General features: G+C 43.0%; 1 protein-coding gene across 1 annotated transcript in view; it reads right to left on the reverse strand.

Annotated features, from left to right (window-relative positions):
• The window catches only part of STX8 (syntaxin 8), a 116,611-nt gene that overhangs the window by 26,692 nt on the left and 75,585 nt on the right, over positions 1 to 14,334 (reverse strand). The window contains exon 7 of the mRNA XM_056854939.1: positions 12,573 to 12,674. Coding sequence (XP_056710917.1) covers positions 12,573 to 12,674 — 102 coding nt within the window. The remainder of the gene's footprint in view (positions 1 to 12,572; positions 12,675 to 14,334) is intronic.

The following is a 14,334-nucleotide window of genomic DNA, read 5'->3' on the forward strand; positions in this document are numbered from 1 at the left end:
GGGGAAGTTGAAAGAGACATGGCCTGTGGAACCATGGTGTACAGTCTCTTGTATTGGTAGGGGACTGTCTATTGGCCAAGGGTTTGTCAAATTCAGCTTGTACCTGGGTTTCAAAAAATTCTGGGAATGGGATCTCCCAGATGCGAGGTTTGGTACTTGGGAAGAACTCCTTGGCTCCCTTTTTCCTGGGTTTAGGAATGGAGTCGGCTACAGGGTTTGGATTCTCATTGAGGTCTAGGGCTACCAGAGCCTTGCTTAAGAGTCCCTGAAAATCCTCCGCTGAAAATAGACGGGGATGTTGTTCTTTAAGGAGAATGAGAGTGTCCTCATCGGAATCAATCCCCTTTTTTCTCTGCCTTCTAAATGTGGGGCCACTGAAGAGGTATCCTCCAGGGCTTGAAGGGATTGAGAGTGGGGGAAGGGGCCTTGAGTGCAGCTTTAGTGCACCACTGCGGATTAGATTGGTCTCCCTGTCCCTGATGGGAGCGTTGTGAGGTGATTAGAGCAGGATCTGAACCCGTGCCCTGCATGAGAGGGGAAATGGATTCCTTGAGGGCCATCATCATTTGAGCCTGTGTATCCAAACACCCCGTTAAACAAATCCACAATTTCCCGCCGAGTTAGAGAAGCTGCTACCCTGATCAAGGCAGGACGGAAACTGGAAGTTCCCGCCCAGGCGGCAGGAAGTAGAATAAAGATTTTTTGGTCCTGCCTACCCTGGGCACGTGATGGTAATACCCGCGAGTTTCAAGATGACCTCCAACCAGAACGAGAACAGATTATTCTTTTCCAGCCTAGACAAATTTCTTCTCTAGAGTGTTAAGGTGTGTTGGATTTATCTACTATTGACTAGCTGATGAGCTTCCCTATTAGACCACACAAACAGGAGGCCAACTGAGGCACTGTGTGGCGCAAGAGAAATGTGAAAACAGAGTCTGTCACTTGAGTGTTATTCACCAGATACTGTTTACAGGAAAAAGAGTTCAATGTCTTTTAAAAGTTTATCCATGAGAAAGAAGATACGAGTGAGCAGTGTTCAGATAAGGATACTGAGAGGAAGCCTAAACTAACCAAATCATAACCTACTTCTTCACCCCCTGTGCAACTAATGACATCTGAAGCAGAGATACCGCCACCTTCTCACTCTTGAGCTGCTCTGGACAAGCTCTGATATGAATCCAAAAAGTGTGGACTCTACCAAGTGGGGGGGAAAACACCCTGCAAAGCTTAAGCAAGTAGATCAGCGTTCCATGAAAACAGTCTCAAAAACATAAACCTGGGATTCCCATCCTTGTTGAGTCTGTAGAAACTTGTGGAATTGAGAAAAGGTAGTGAGCACCCCTGCAGAGTGCCTGTCATGGGGGTAGGGCCAATCATTCTCAGTGCAAATGTTCCTGCCTAATGCAGTTTTCTACTACCAATACTACAAATGACAATTGGCTTCAGAATACGTTATCCCTGGGTATATTTCACGATTTTCTCCTTCCCAAGCTTGCCAGCAAAGACAGTCAAGTCAAGGGCAGCTGCAACTTTGCTATAGGAAGTATATTTAGAATTTCTCCCTAACATTTAACACCTCTATAAGCAGAATTAAATTCTTCTATAGAAACTTCTCCACTAAAATCTCTTTTAAAAAAACCTTGTATGTCCTATAAATGGAGCAGGGCCTCCCTTGAGGATGTTAAGGTGGACTTTCACACAGAAGTACTCTTTGAGGATCCCTGAACAGCTGTGCCCAGGGGTTTAATGAAAATAACTAACATTATGAGTTGTTTAGAATGCAAAGAGGTAGCCAGTGGAACTACGAGTTACAGATCAGCCATTCTCAAATGTTAGGTACTCAAGGACAACCATGATAATTTAAAAAAAAAATCCAAACCACTGCCTCTCTCCTGCCTCCTCATCAGCACACCCCAAGAGCCAGACAGCCCCTCTCCAAATAGTGTGCAGCAAGCCATATATGCTCCTTGGAGGCTTCTGAGCTCCCACTTCTTCAAAACCTTATCAGCAACACTGTAAAAGTAAGTTTCAGAGGGTAGCTGTGCTGGTATCCAGCAGAACAGCTAGAGTTAACTTTTCAAGTTCGATTCAAGCCCAGTAGCACCTCAGAGGCCAGCACAATTTTGGGGGTATGAGCTTTTTCAGTCAAAGCTCCCTTCGTCTGATCTGATGAAGGGAGCTTTTGAATCTCAGAAGATCATACCCCCCAAAATCGTGTTGGTCTCTCAGGTGCCAGTGGACTTGAATCTAACTTTGAAAGTAAGTTTAAACTAAGTGTTTTTGTAGTCTATATATGGCTTACAAAGTCAGGTCTCCAGGGTTAGCTGATTTTATAGATCAAAACTCCAGGTCTAATCCATCCCACCCCCTTGACTAGAAGGATTTTTGTATCAGAAACAGTAAGGAAGCTTCTGTATTTGTTGGTAACTTCTAGGCAGAGTCTAGCTGTACAGAGGTGGCATAGGTCTGGGAAAACACTTTAAGCTTCTCACAGAAATTTAAATAAAAACACGATACCTGAACTTCTGGTATTCAACTGAAAACCGCTATTGGCAATTATTGTCTGAGAGTGCATGCTGGAACCCTTTGCATTGAAAAGCAAAGGTAGAACCAGATCAATTTTATATTGGAATACTATGACAACTCCATTTGGACCATACTTTCTTGGTGCCACTCAACAAATCAGAATACCTAAGGCTGAGCTATTGGTTCCCAAGAACCAATGAGCACTTCTTTTGCTGGCAAGTGCTGCAACATTAGCTGGAAGCCAAGTGATTGTGGGGGAACAGCTCTATGAGCTCCTACCTGCCAAAAGACGGCAAAGCCAATTTTCTCTCCTTTTCCTGAGGTGGAGAATCCCTGCCCAATTCCTAGAGGGATTCATTTTCACAACAGCTAGATGGCAAGGGAAGGGCTTACTCTCCTTCCCTACAAAGAACTCACAGACCCTCTGGATTATCCTGCTGGACCCCAGCTCGAGGAAAGCTGCTATAGAGAGCTTCACAATCTTACCATATGCCATTTTGAATTTGCTAAAACCTGCCAGTAGATAGCTCTTTTTCTTTTTCTTTAATTTTTGATCTCGGAGTGACTTTGTTCAGGGCTGAATTGGCCATATGAACAGTATCATTAAAGCAAAGTAAAAGTAAAACTTGCTAATGGTATTCAAAAGAAGCCCCACATAGGTCATGTTATAGTAAATGACCATCGGGGTTGCTACACATGCTCCCACAAGGTCTTGACTTCCAGGAAAAGTTATAGCCAACATCCAATGTAACTGAAAAATTCCTCTTGGCCACCGCAGGTTATCTTTACACCTAGGAACATTTCAAGGCTGGATATCTAATTTTTAAAGACTGAACATGCAGTTCCACATTCTTTGAATTGTATGGGTTCACCATGTCTGCCTAGACTAACTTCAATTTATAACTCAGACATCCTCACTCAGCACACAATGGGTTTCAGACATTGGTTCAGGATGCAGGCCACAGATCTGACATAAAACATGCACATGGAGAGAACTAGGTACCACTAGCATACTGACAACACCTTACCCAAACATCCAGACAATCTCTCCCAAGGATTTTAAGCAGATGTTAATTAGAATAGGTGACAACAAGCCAAGATGGAGGATAATTCCTATAGTGCAGAACAGCTGTTGCTTACCACCCTCTGGATACCAATCAGAGCAGAAGAGCAGAAGAAACAGAATCCTAGACCCCACCAAATCCCAAACATGGTTCAGAAAGAGGTTATGATGATTAATGGTGCTGAATTCTGTCAAGAGGTCCAAAAGCAACAACAGTTTGATTTGAAAATGTGATGATCCATCGCTGCCAGAGAAGCCTTAGTCCCAAAAGGTGGTCTAAAGCCAGAGTGAAACGGGGCTCAAAAATCAGCCTTGTCCCAGAATGCACAAGCTAGCCTTCAACCATTTTCTCTTAGGCCCATGCATGTAAAGCTAAGAGAGGTGCCTAAGATCTTTTAGAGAAGCTGTATTTTTTTAGTATAGGCATCAACACCACCTCATTTGATCATGGCCACATCAAACTGCTTTTACTAGTCTCCTACCATTCATTCATGTAATTAGGTTCTCTTTCCAGAACTCAGGACAATAGTCCTATTTAGCCAAGACAACTGTTTCACCACCACGTCTGTGGCCACAAACTCATGTCAACGGCTAAGATAAGCTGTAAAATTACAGGCTCGACAGTGTATCTGGGGGCCTAAGCCTCTGTTTTAAATTAAAGTATTCTGCCTCTCCACGTGTTATTCAAATTCCAACTCATGTGGGCAACTCTCCCTCAGCCATGGTTCCTCATATAAAAAACAAATATGATGAGCAACGTTAATACAATTAGATACTGTACATGATATAACTGGCAGCAAAATTTAGATTTATCTGATCCCTATACAGACCAGTAATCTGGGTATGAATTTTCATGCATTTCCCAATGTAGAAATGGACACAAAGTGTTCTCACATTGAGGAAATTGTTTGCCCTTTGTGGTTTACCCTATGACCCTTCATTAATGCTCAATAATCGGCCTGTGGAAAGTGTTACAAAACCTCTTCTACCTCCCACTGGCTTTTTGTTTACACACATATACACACGGACAGAAAGGTTGGCTATTTCTCGGTTCCTAAGAAAGACTCCCTTCCAACTGCCCTCGCTTTCTCTTGGGGACGGGGGCTCACTTCTCCTAACAAGGGGATGACCTTCAGCAACATGGAGCCTGCACTTGCTACTGTCTTCAGTTAGGCAACCCAACACAAAGGCAGCGGGCATGTATATATACAATTTTGGGGCCGAGGCCCCTATTCACGTAACGGGTTCCCCGAAGAGACAAAGCCTGCAAGGTTCTTAATTAAGTCTAAAAAGACAGACTAACTGCATCCCGCTCACATCTTCAGCGTACCTTCATTCGAGACTTCAAACGTCCCCCCAGAACACTGCCCATCAAGCACGCCGTGGCATTCACGGCCAGCAACAAACAATTCCTCCCCTTTTAAAACACAGAAAGCCTAGCCTTCACCAGTGCCTCTTCAGCCTGCTCTCATTTTGTCGCCGATTTTAGACATGTCTCTGGTTTGTAAAACAGGAAACAAAGGGTCTTCTTGTATGTTAGGAGCCCTCCAGAGGGTCTGCATTTCATTCCTCCCTCTCCAAGCAGTGTCTGGAGAGCTCTTTAGCCCATTTCGTCTCATTAACATTTCCATGAGGGATCAAAGAATATATTAAAAAAATATCTAAGTGTGAGTCCCGCTAGGGATGCAGAATACATAGATACATTTAAGGAACCTGGCCAAATTCCTTTCCCTGACCCGTTTCTGTATTAGATAATTGTCTCTTCATTAAAAAACACAGCTTTTATTTCAACTGAACCGCCCTCCTATAAGTCCTGCGAAAATCTTGATAATACATTCCGACATACCCCCCCTCCCCAAAAACCAGCAAACAATTTCTGTTTTCCAAGCTTTGCTGTGATAATGCCCCTCACAAACAGAAACCAATTATTCCCTAGCAGTAAGTCACTGGCGGAATGAATTGCTGTAATTTTGCCCCTTTTAGCAGCTGCTCCGGGTGGGCTGAGAGGTGGCCGTGGTAATGAAGCAAGGATGAATACTAAAGAAGCACTGAGGCGTGGCATCCTGTGGAGAAGCAGTGTTTAAGAAAAATTAAAGTACTTTCTTGCTCCAGGAAGCAAATCAATGAGATTTACGTGTCAGAATGGGAGCTTTTCTACTGTATATTTGCATTCACAACCCCCAACCAGAATACGGATTTCTATGCACCTGACTAGCTTGTAAAAAACTTTCACCTTATGTTTAAAAAGTTCTAACACACGCACGCATGCCCTCCCCCACTTTCCTCTCGGCAATTCTTTGCTTTCTCATTAGAAATGCCCAGCAACATCCACCAGACAAAGCAACTGCAAACAAAGTGTATGGAAAGAGAGAGCGCGAGGGAAAAAATTAGAGAGAGTGAGGGGGGGGGGAAGACAGGCGTGCAGAGGAATTCCTTTTGCACTGATCTGTGGAATACATTAATATCCAAAAGTGTTGGCACAGACTCGAATGCTCAGACGGGTGACAATGCAAGCAATGACTCTAAGTCTGGGATCTTCAAATAAACCTCCCCTGCTGTCATGGCCACCGGGAAAGAGACCGAGGGCAATATTAGCTGACCTTCATTTCGTTGTTTCACCAGACCTAACTGCTAGACCTTTGTTTGCCTGTTACTAGGAGTTCCTCTTTCAAAAATGTCAGCATTTCCTAGACAGTACAAGAGCCAGTTTATTAGGTAAATAAGCTCATCCCAAAGCAGACCCTTCGGCTTCACGGCCAGCATCCTTGAGTAGCAGAGACAAGAAGCAAATCTCGCCCCTCATGTCCTACAAATGGACAAGCTAGCAGTGCTCAGGCATATTTTAAAGGTGTCAGGAAGAAATGTCAAGGGACAGCATCAAGTCAGGCACCAGGAAAACGGCAAAAGGGATCTTCACTTCCACCTCGAGTTATTTTTATGCAATCCAAAACACAACAATGGGAATGAGTTCAGAATGAAATACTGATGACGAGGACCCATATTCGAGCTTTCCACATATCGTGTATTTTTCAAAATATGTAAAAGGATGAGCCGTCATTTCCAAATACTACAGTCCCATGGACAGACTGAAATTGTCACATTTGAAATTCAGAGTTGGGTAATATTAATTGGCTTGCGGTTATCTTTGTCAGGTAGAGGCTGGGTGGCATTTGTTTCATTTTCATCCGTCCCTTCTTTTTCTTATCAGGACCCAAGGAGGGTTGCAAGAACAACAAAACAAGAAGAGTAATACAATAGTGAAATCCACAACATACTACCCCCAAAATGGCACTGATTTTTAAAAAATTACCTCGCTCCAAATGTTTTGAAAAGCGCATCCCCGCTCTTTTGAATGACAGCCAAAGAACGAAGCCCAGACCATACAATTGGAGGGCAAAAAGAAAACATGGAACAGAGGTAGGGTAAGCCCTCTGCCACACAAATAGCCTCCTGAGCGAACCAGGCTGCCTGTGTGGTTAGCTGATTCACTCAGAGGTCCACAGGTTTTTTGCTTTTTTTTGATGGGCACGAATTGTGCAATCCTAGCCTCAGTGATACTGAGGCAGAAAGCAGTTTCAGAAGGTAGCTGTGTTGATCTGCAGGAGAACAACTGGACTGGAGTCCAGTAGCAACGAGATTTTTTGGTTGGTCCGAGTATTCAAGAGTCAAAGCTCCCTCCATCAGATACAAACATGCAGAAAGTGGAGTTCTCCCTGGGATATCTGCAAGGAGAAGGCTGTGCGCTGCTTCTTCCCTAGATGTTATCTCAGAGCTGTTTCTGGCTTGAACTGACAGTTCAGACTTGCCAATTTTATTTGACATGAAAGAAAAATACTGCATGGGGGGACAGAAAGCAGAGGAATCATAGCATTTTAAAGCACGAGGTAAAGTAGTTTTTTTTTTAAAAAAAAATCAAGTTTGGGGAAAGCTTAGAAGATTATTTCAGCTGTTTTAAGGAGAGGGCCAAAAATAAAATTTCAACTATTCTTGCTGCAAAAGTTTAAAGATGAATGTTCTCCTCAGCTATATATGACCTTCTTAAAGAGAAGTACTGACGACCATGTCCAAGGAATTTGCACTGCCCTAGTGCAAGGTCACCATTTTCCAAGATGAAGTACCAAAAAAAGTAACAGAGAGGAAAGAAAACCAGAATGGAGTGTAGGGAGACATCCAAAGAGGTATGTGAGAGCTTCATAGTCACAGGCCTTTTATGCATGTTGTTTCCATCGCAATCACCCCGCGACTACTACAGGGCTTCATTTTCATTATGCACATCTTTCCTGACCTTTAGAAGTCACTTTGCTCTGTCCCCATGTTTTCTCCATGTTTTCTGGAGGCATCCAGAAAACGCGGGGAGAGAGCGGAGTGACTTCTAAAGGTCGGAAAAGAAGTGCATAATGAAAATGAAGCCCCGAAGTAGTTGGGGGGGGGGGTGATCGCCACAGAAACAACCTGTACATAAAAGGCCACAGTATGCTGAATTGTGATAAAGCATTTTTTTAGGACAGCCCAAAAAAAACAAATCAGTGGGTTATAGATCAAAGCAAGCCTGAACTGACCCTAGAAGCTAAAATGACTAAACTGAGGCTATCATACTTTGGTCACTATGAGAAGACAAGAGTCACTGGAAAAGACAATCACACTAGGAAAAGTTCAAGGCAGCAGAAAAAGACCCAACAAGAGATGGATTGACTCTATAAAGGAAGCCACAGCCCTCAATTTGCAAGACCTGAGCAAGGCTGTTAAGGATAGGATGTTTTGGAGGACACTGATCCATAGGGTCGCCATGAGTCGGAAGTGACTTGACAGCCCTTAACACACACATTGCAATAAAGTTCACAAATCTTGCATGTACAACTACTGAAAGTGTGAAATGACAATTACTTCAATGCATAGACTAGTAGGATGGCCTGGGTATGTGACTTTCACAGAGAACAAGGTGTCTCCAATCTGAAAGAATTGGCCTGAACATCCTCACCTGTAGGAATGAATTGCAGTCTTTCATATAGTCTTTGAGCTTGTATGTACATTTAAGTGGCTTGTAGGATGGGAGGGCTCTTGTACTGGACATGAACCTTGTTTCCACTATACTTCAAGTCTCCAGACTCATCTATACAGTACACTCTTGTGTTTTCTAGTATTTATTTTTGAAATACACATCTTTCTGGAAAAGGAGATGGTTCCTCCACCCCACCCCGGAGTACATGCACATTTCATAATACAGTAGAGAGGGCAGAAAGCATCACAGATCTTCCATCTCCCACAAATTCAACCTAATTTAAGTTGGAATCTCAATAAAACTTCAGTTAAAATGGCAGTTTGTTTAAAGGGGGAAAAAAGTCTGAACAATCACCTGAAACCATAATAAAATTTCCACCAACGCAGACCACGCTAGGAAATAAAGGAAGGCATCAAATTCTGATCATCGCATTTCAGCGCCGTTTCCAGAAATATCAAGCGGTGAATTAACTCTGTGACATGTATCCGTGGAAACCAAACTATAAGCGGTTGCCCCTGGATATTTCGCACAATGCCAGGTTTCCCCCCCTCTTTGTATTCAAATATAACTAATTACTTGGCCTTTGGAATGATAGATGGTGGAGGGCTGTCGTGGGACCGCACATGCCCTCCAATGGCACAGCCAGACTGCAGGGGCTGGCAACAGCTGCTCCAAATCCCCCCACGAGGTGAGAGCAGGCACTGGTGAGGCTCTATTTGAACAGCTGCATATGCAAATGTAATTAACTAGGTGTTGCTGGCCTTTTCCGCTCATCTTCCTAGGCTCTCACTTAAAGGAGGAAAAGCAGTCTTTCCTCCCTCCCTTCCTGCTCGATGTGCCAAAGCATCCTTAGATCATAAAGAAAGAAAGGTATGATCTCAGACTCCCTTACAACAGAGCCAGATTCTGGGTTTATCACACTCTGACTTCTAGCAAATTGAGACAAAAGTTTTACAGTGCTGAGTCTTGGCGGGGAGTGGGGAGGGTTTCTTGACAGGGTTATTTCTTGCTGGATGCTCTTACCATGGGCCTGTGTCGATGGACAAAGAAGCTGTTCTGCAATGAAAGCAGGGGGTGGGGCTAAAATTCCAGAGATAATGGGCATAATGATAGCTCTGCCATGTTTGGGTGACCCTTGGCAAGTCAAATAACTTCGCCCCGCACTCTTTCCCAAGAGGAGAACTGGGAAAGGAGAGAAGGCAAGGCATGATGGGGCTGGGAGTGAGTTTATAACTAGTGTTTACCATGACCTCGACAATGTATGGAAGAAAGGAAGATATGCCAGGGTCATGCAAGTTTTCACTGCTCCTAAGAGATCCAGCGTGGTGTAGTGCTTAAGAGTGGTGGTTAGGAGCAGCGGACTCTAATCTGGAGAACCGGGTTTGATTCCCCACTACTCCACATGAGCAGTGGACTCTAATTTAGTGAACCAGGTTGGTTTCCCCACTCCTCCACATGAAGCCAGCTGGGTGACCTTGGGCTAGTCACAGTTCTTAGAGCTCTCTCAGCCTCACCTACTTCACAGGGTGTCTGTTGTGGGGAGAGGACGGGGAGGTGATTGCAAGCCTGTTTGATTCTTCCTTAAGTGGTAGAGAAACTCAGCATATAAAACCCAACTCTTCTTCTTCTATACTCCATGGATCATAATATCACAACAGAGCTACATTACCTTAACTATGAAAAGTATTAATGTGACACAGCGGTTAAAGACCTCAAAAAGCGCACACAACGTGACAGGCATGAGGGGATGATATGTTGGTTCCCTCAGTACAACACTTCTGGAGGCTGGTGTAGAAGGCCCCTCAGCAGTTACACAAGCCTCCAGAATTCAGGTGACAAAAACACCGTATCTCATCCCTCGGAGGGGAACTTACTACACCTGGGCAGCCTTCTCCAAACCTGATCTGAAAGTCTGAGAGACAGTTGCCGTGCTGATTTACTTGTGCCACAAAAATGATTTTCCTAATAGCTTAAAAGAGCAAGCTGGGCCAGCACTGAAAGCAGAGTGGTAGAAACATCACTACAGAAAATAAGCTAGAATACCCAGACAACTAGATGCTGGGAGTACAAAAGGAGTTAAAGGAGGAAATGGAAAACCTTATAAAACGGGGAAAGTTTTTTTCAGGAGAATCATCTTTTGGTTTGGAGCCAATTCAATTGTCCATGCAGTTTTTGGAAGGAACGCTGGCATGATCTTCTGGCTAGAAGACCACAGGAAAGGTTGACTTCATGTCACAGTAGACTAAGCTTTCCACTGCATTAAAAATAAAATGGATGGAGATTTGCTCATCAAAACATATATAAGTCTGTAACAGATGAACAAACCTGAGGGCTTGTGATTCTTAAAGCCAAGTAACTTTCTGGCAAAAATAGCCACAGAAGATGGGGAACACACAGGCATGATGAATAAGGCAAGAGCCTGCGTCCAGCATTAGTTTCTGAGGGGGGGAGTTTGGAATACCATCTGGATTAAATAAATCTACAGCAAATGTAAAAAGAACTCGGCAAAGTTTGGAGAATACCTTAAACATGAACATTCATGCGACATGGTAATGGAGTGAAGCACGTATTGAGCTGACAAAAGTTAAAGCTATGGGTTTGGCTCTCCCCAAATTGCTTGTCAAAATTGTACGAGAAAGCATGTCCATTTCTTCCCATTAGTGAAGTCCTAAGGAAAAGGCTCCTGAGCTATAGCGCCACCGTGTGGGATAGGAGAAAATGGGAAGTTTTTACAGAGAAGTAATGAACCAAGGTCGTCCTGTAACGTTAATATGGTAGTGGAGCCGTCACCAGTCTGGGGAAAAATAAGTGGTTAGGATAGGCAATGTTGCCCTCAAATCATGTTTGGAGATATTGGATGAAGGTTAATTTTGTGTCACTTGGAGCCAGATAACAAAATTCAGGTTAACAGTGAAATCAGTCCGTGCTTCAGCAACCTTTTCTGGTTTATGATTTTGGGTGTGAGGAGAGAGAGAAAAAAGAGAAAATGGCACCTGCCTACATTATCATTCAATTTATTTACTAGATGTTAGTGAAAATATTTGCTTCCAGATTCTAAGCTTAAATAGCCAGGTGTATGCCTCACTTTTGATGTACAAGCATATGCCTTCTGACACTATTTTTAACATTTCCCCCCATAGTAAGGATGACCATATTTATCTTAGTATATCACAATAACACACACATATATTTTCTATGATCATCACTCCCTTTCTCCCATGTCCTCTTTAAAATTTAAAAGCCATGCTTGCTTGTCATTTTTTCTTAGAACAGAAACAGAGGTTCAGGATCGTATGATTATTATTTTTTTTTGACATTTTGCTGTGAATACAAAACCAAATAATAAATGGTTTTCATGTGAACAAGGATTTCAAAGCCTGGTGAAATTTAGCACGTACACTGTTGGAAGTGCAGCTCTGAAACATGAAATAATTGTAGATAAACATTCAATAGCATTCTACAACACAGCCACATGCTTATTTCCATTTATATGGCATTATTTCATTTCCAAATAGCCTGTACCTGTTGCAGGTCAAGGGGAAAATATTTTTTTCTTGTATATTTCTATTGCTTAATTGGCAGGGTATGATTTGATAGTATGGAAACATAACACCAAATTGCAGCAGAGGTAGTCTAAGAGAACCCTCTGCTTTGTACCATTCCTGTGACACTAAACAAATCTGAAATACATGCGCCAGAGAAATCCTTTGAAGAGGATACTACTTTTACTTGTCTCCCTTCAAATTTGAATTCTTTCTCCCCTCTTCTCTCCCAAAAGCAGTAGTTATTTAAACATAACTGCTTATCAAAAATTACCAAATTGCTGCACTCTGAACTATTATCGGAGGATAGGGAAAGGCCGAGTAAAAAAAAGGATCTTGTTAGATGGACACATCTTGACTGCTTCAGATCAGGTATTAGAATTTACAAAAATAACAGCCATTTTAAAGCAAAGAGGAAAACTTTAATCAAGCCATATCTCACCACAGGAAGTTGACTTTTTGCTGACCATCGTCACTCGTCTGGTTTGGGTGCGCAGCTTGTCATCAGTATTTTCTACCAAGTTGGCGAGATCGTCAATGATTTCTAAGGAAAGCCACACGATACATTATTAACATTTAATCTTCCTTTCACCCCCTGCTAACAAGCATGATGTTCATTTCTGTGGCATCTTTTCAGCACACCAAATGCTTTGTAATTTAGAACCAACTTATCTCCTCATGACAAGCCCTTGAGGTACATTAGAATTTAAATGTGGCAGCGGCCACACAGAGGCCACTGAAAAGCATGGGCCACAGAGGCGCTGCACGCAGCTAATGCAACGCATTGGAACATGCAGAAGAATCTGCTTGCCGGGATGGTTGACACGTGGGCCATACACAGTTGACATGCAAATGCTTTACGAGAACAGACTAGCAGATAGACACAGAATCTCTTAAATGTTACACCGGTTGTGTGGAGTTTCTTCACAAGTGTCTTCCACATTCATTGGTATCTTTCCACATAGGTGTCTTTCCACACTGGCATCTTCCACATTGGCTCCCAAATAACGATTTTACAAAAACACCCTGAAGTGAACAAATGTCACACACCCAGCCCTAAAGGTACATTCCTTTCATGACACTGATCCACAGACTTCACTGAGAGGAGGTTCAGTGTAAAAACAAAGTAATTCACATAGGGCTTAAAGTCCTAACTCTACATATACTCTACATGATAGAGTCTGGACTAGAGGTGACCAGGCAGGAAAGCAATGTTGGGTGTCAAGTTGGTTCCGCGTAATAAAAATGTTGACTAACAGTGCATTCCTAAGGAGAGTTACTCCAGTCTAAGCCCATTGAAACAAATGGGCTTAGACTGGAGTAACTCTCCTTAGGAATGCACTGTTAGTATGTAGCAGAAGTGAAATATGCAAAGTCTATTATAGGGATTGTGAGGAAAGAGAATGAAAACAGATAGTATTGTATAGACTTTAGATATGGCTGCATTTGGAATACCATGTACAGGTCTGGTTATCCCACCTCAAAAAGTGGGGGAAATGCAGAGAAAGGCCCGTCATTCCCTGCTTCTGGGCTTCCCAGATTTACCTGGTTGGCCACTGCAAGAAACAGAATACTGGGCTAGATGGATAAGAAGTTTCAAATAAGAATAAATTTGAAATGTGCTCATGTTTACCAATCTTCCTGATAGGATATACGGATTCTGTTTGGACTCTACTTAACTCCTTCCGACATTCCACTCTTCAGTGGAAACTACAGCGGCAGGGATGTTCTAGTTGCACATAATACTCGTCAAACTTTACATTAAAAGCATCTTCAGTGGCCGCCCATTGGCTTTGGAGTAAAATTCAAAGTGCTGGCATTTACAGCCTTAAATGGCCAAGGCCTACGGCACCATAAAGAGCATTTCCTCAAGAATGGAGCCCCACTTCAGGTTTCATGATTTCAGCTCAGTTTTTGCTAGGGACTGGGCCTTTTCAGTGCTGGCACCCCAGCTACAGTCCTGTGTGGCTTCCTGACAGTTGGCCTTGGAGGGAGCAGATCTCTCAGTGAGTTCCCATGGCAGTTTCATTCTCTGGCATAGTAAGCGTGCTGTATTGATTTTTTGTTGAAAATATTCTAATGTTTTATTGTCGAAGGCTTTCACGGTCAGAGTTCATTGGTTCTTGTAGGTTATCCAGGCTGTGTAACCGTGGTCTTGGAATTTTCTTTCCTGACGTTTCGCCAGCAACTGTGGCAGGCATCTT

This window comes from Euleptes europaea, chromosome 1, assembly GCF_029931775.1.
Source record: "Euleptes europaea isolate rEulEur1 chromosome 1, rEulEur1.hap1, whole genome shotgun sequence".
Classification (NCBI taxonomy): Eukaryota; Metazoa; Chordata; class Lepidosauria; order Squamata; family Sphaerodactylidae; genus Euleptes; species Euleptes europaea.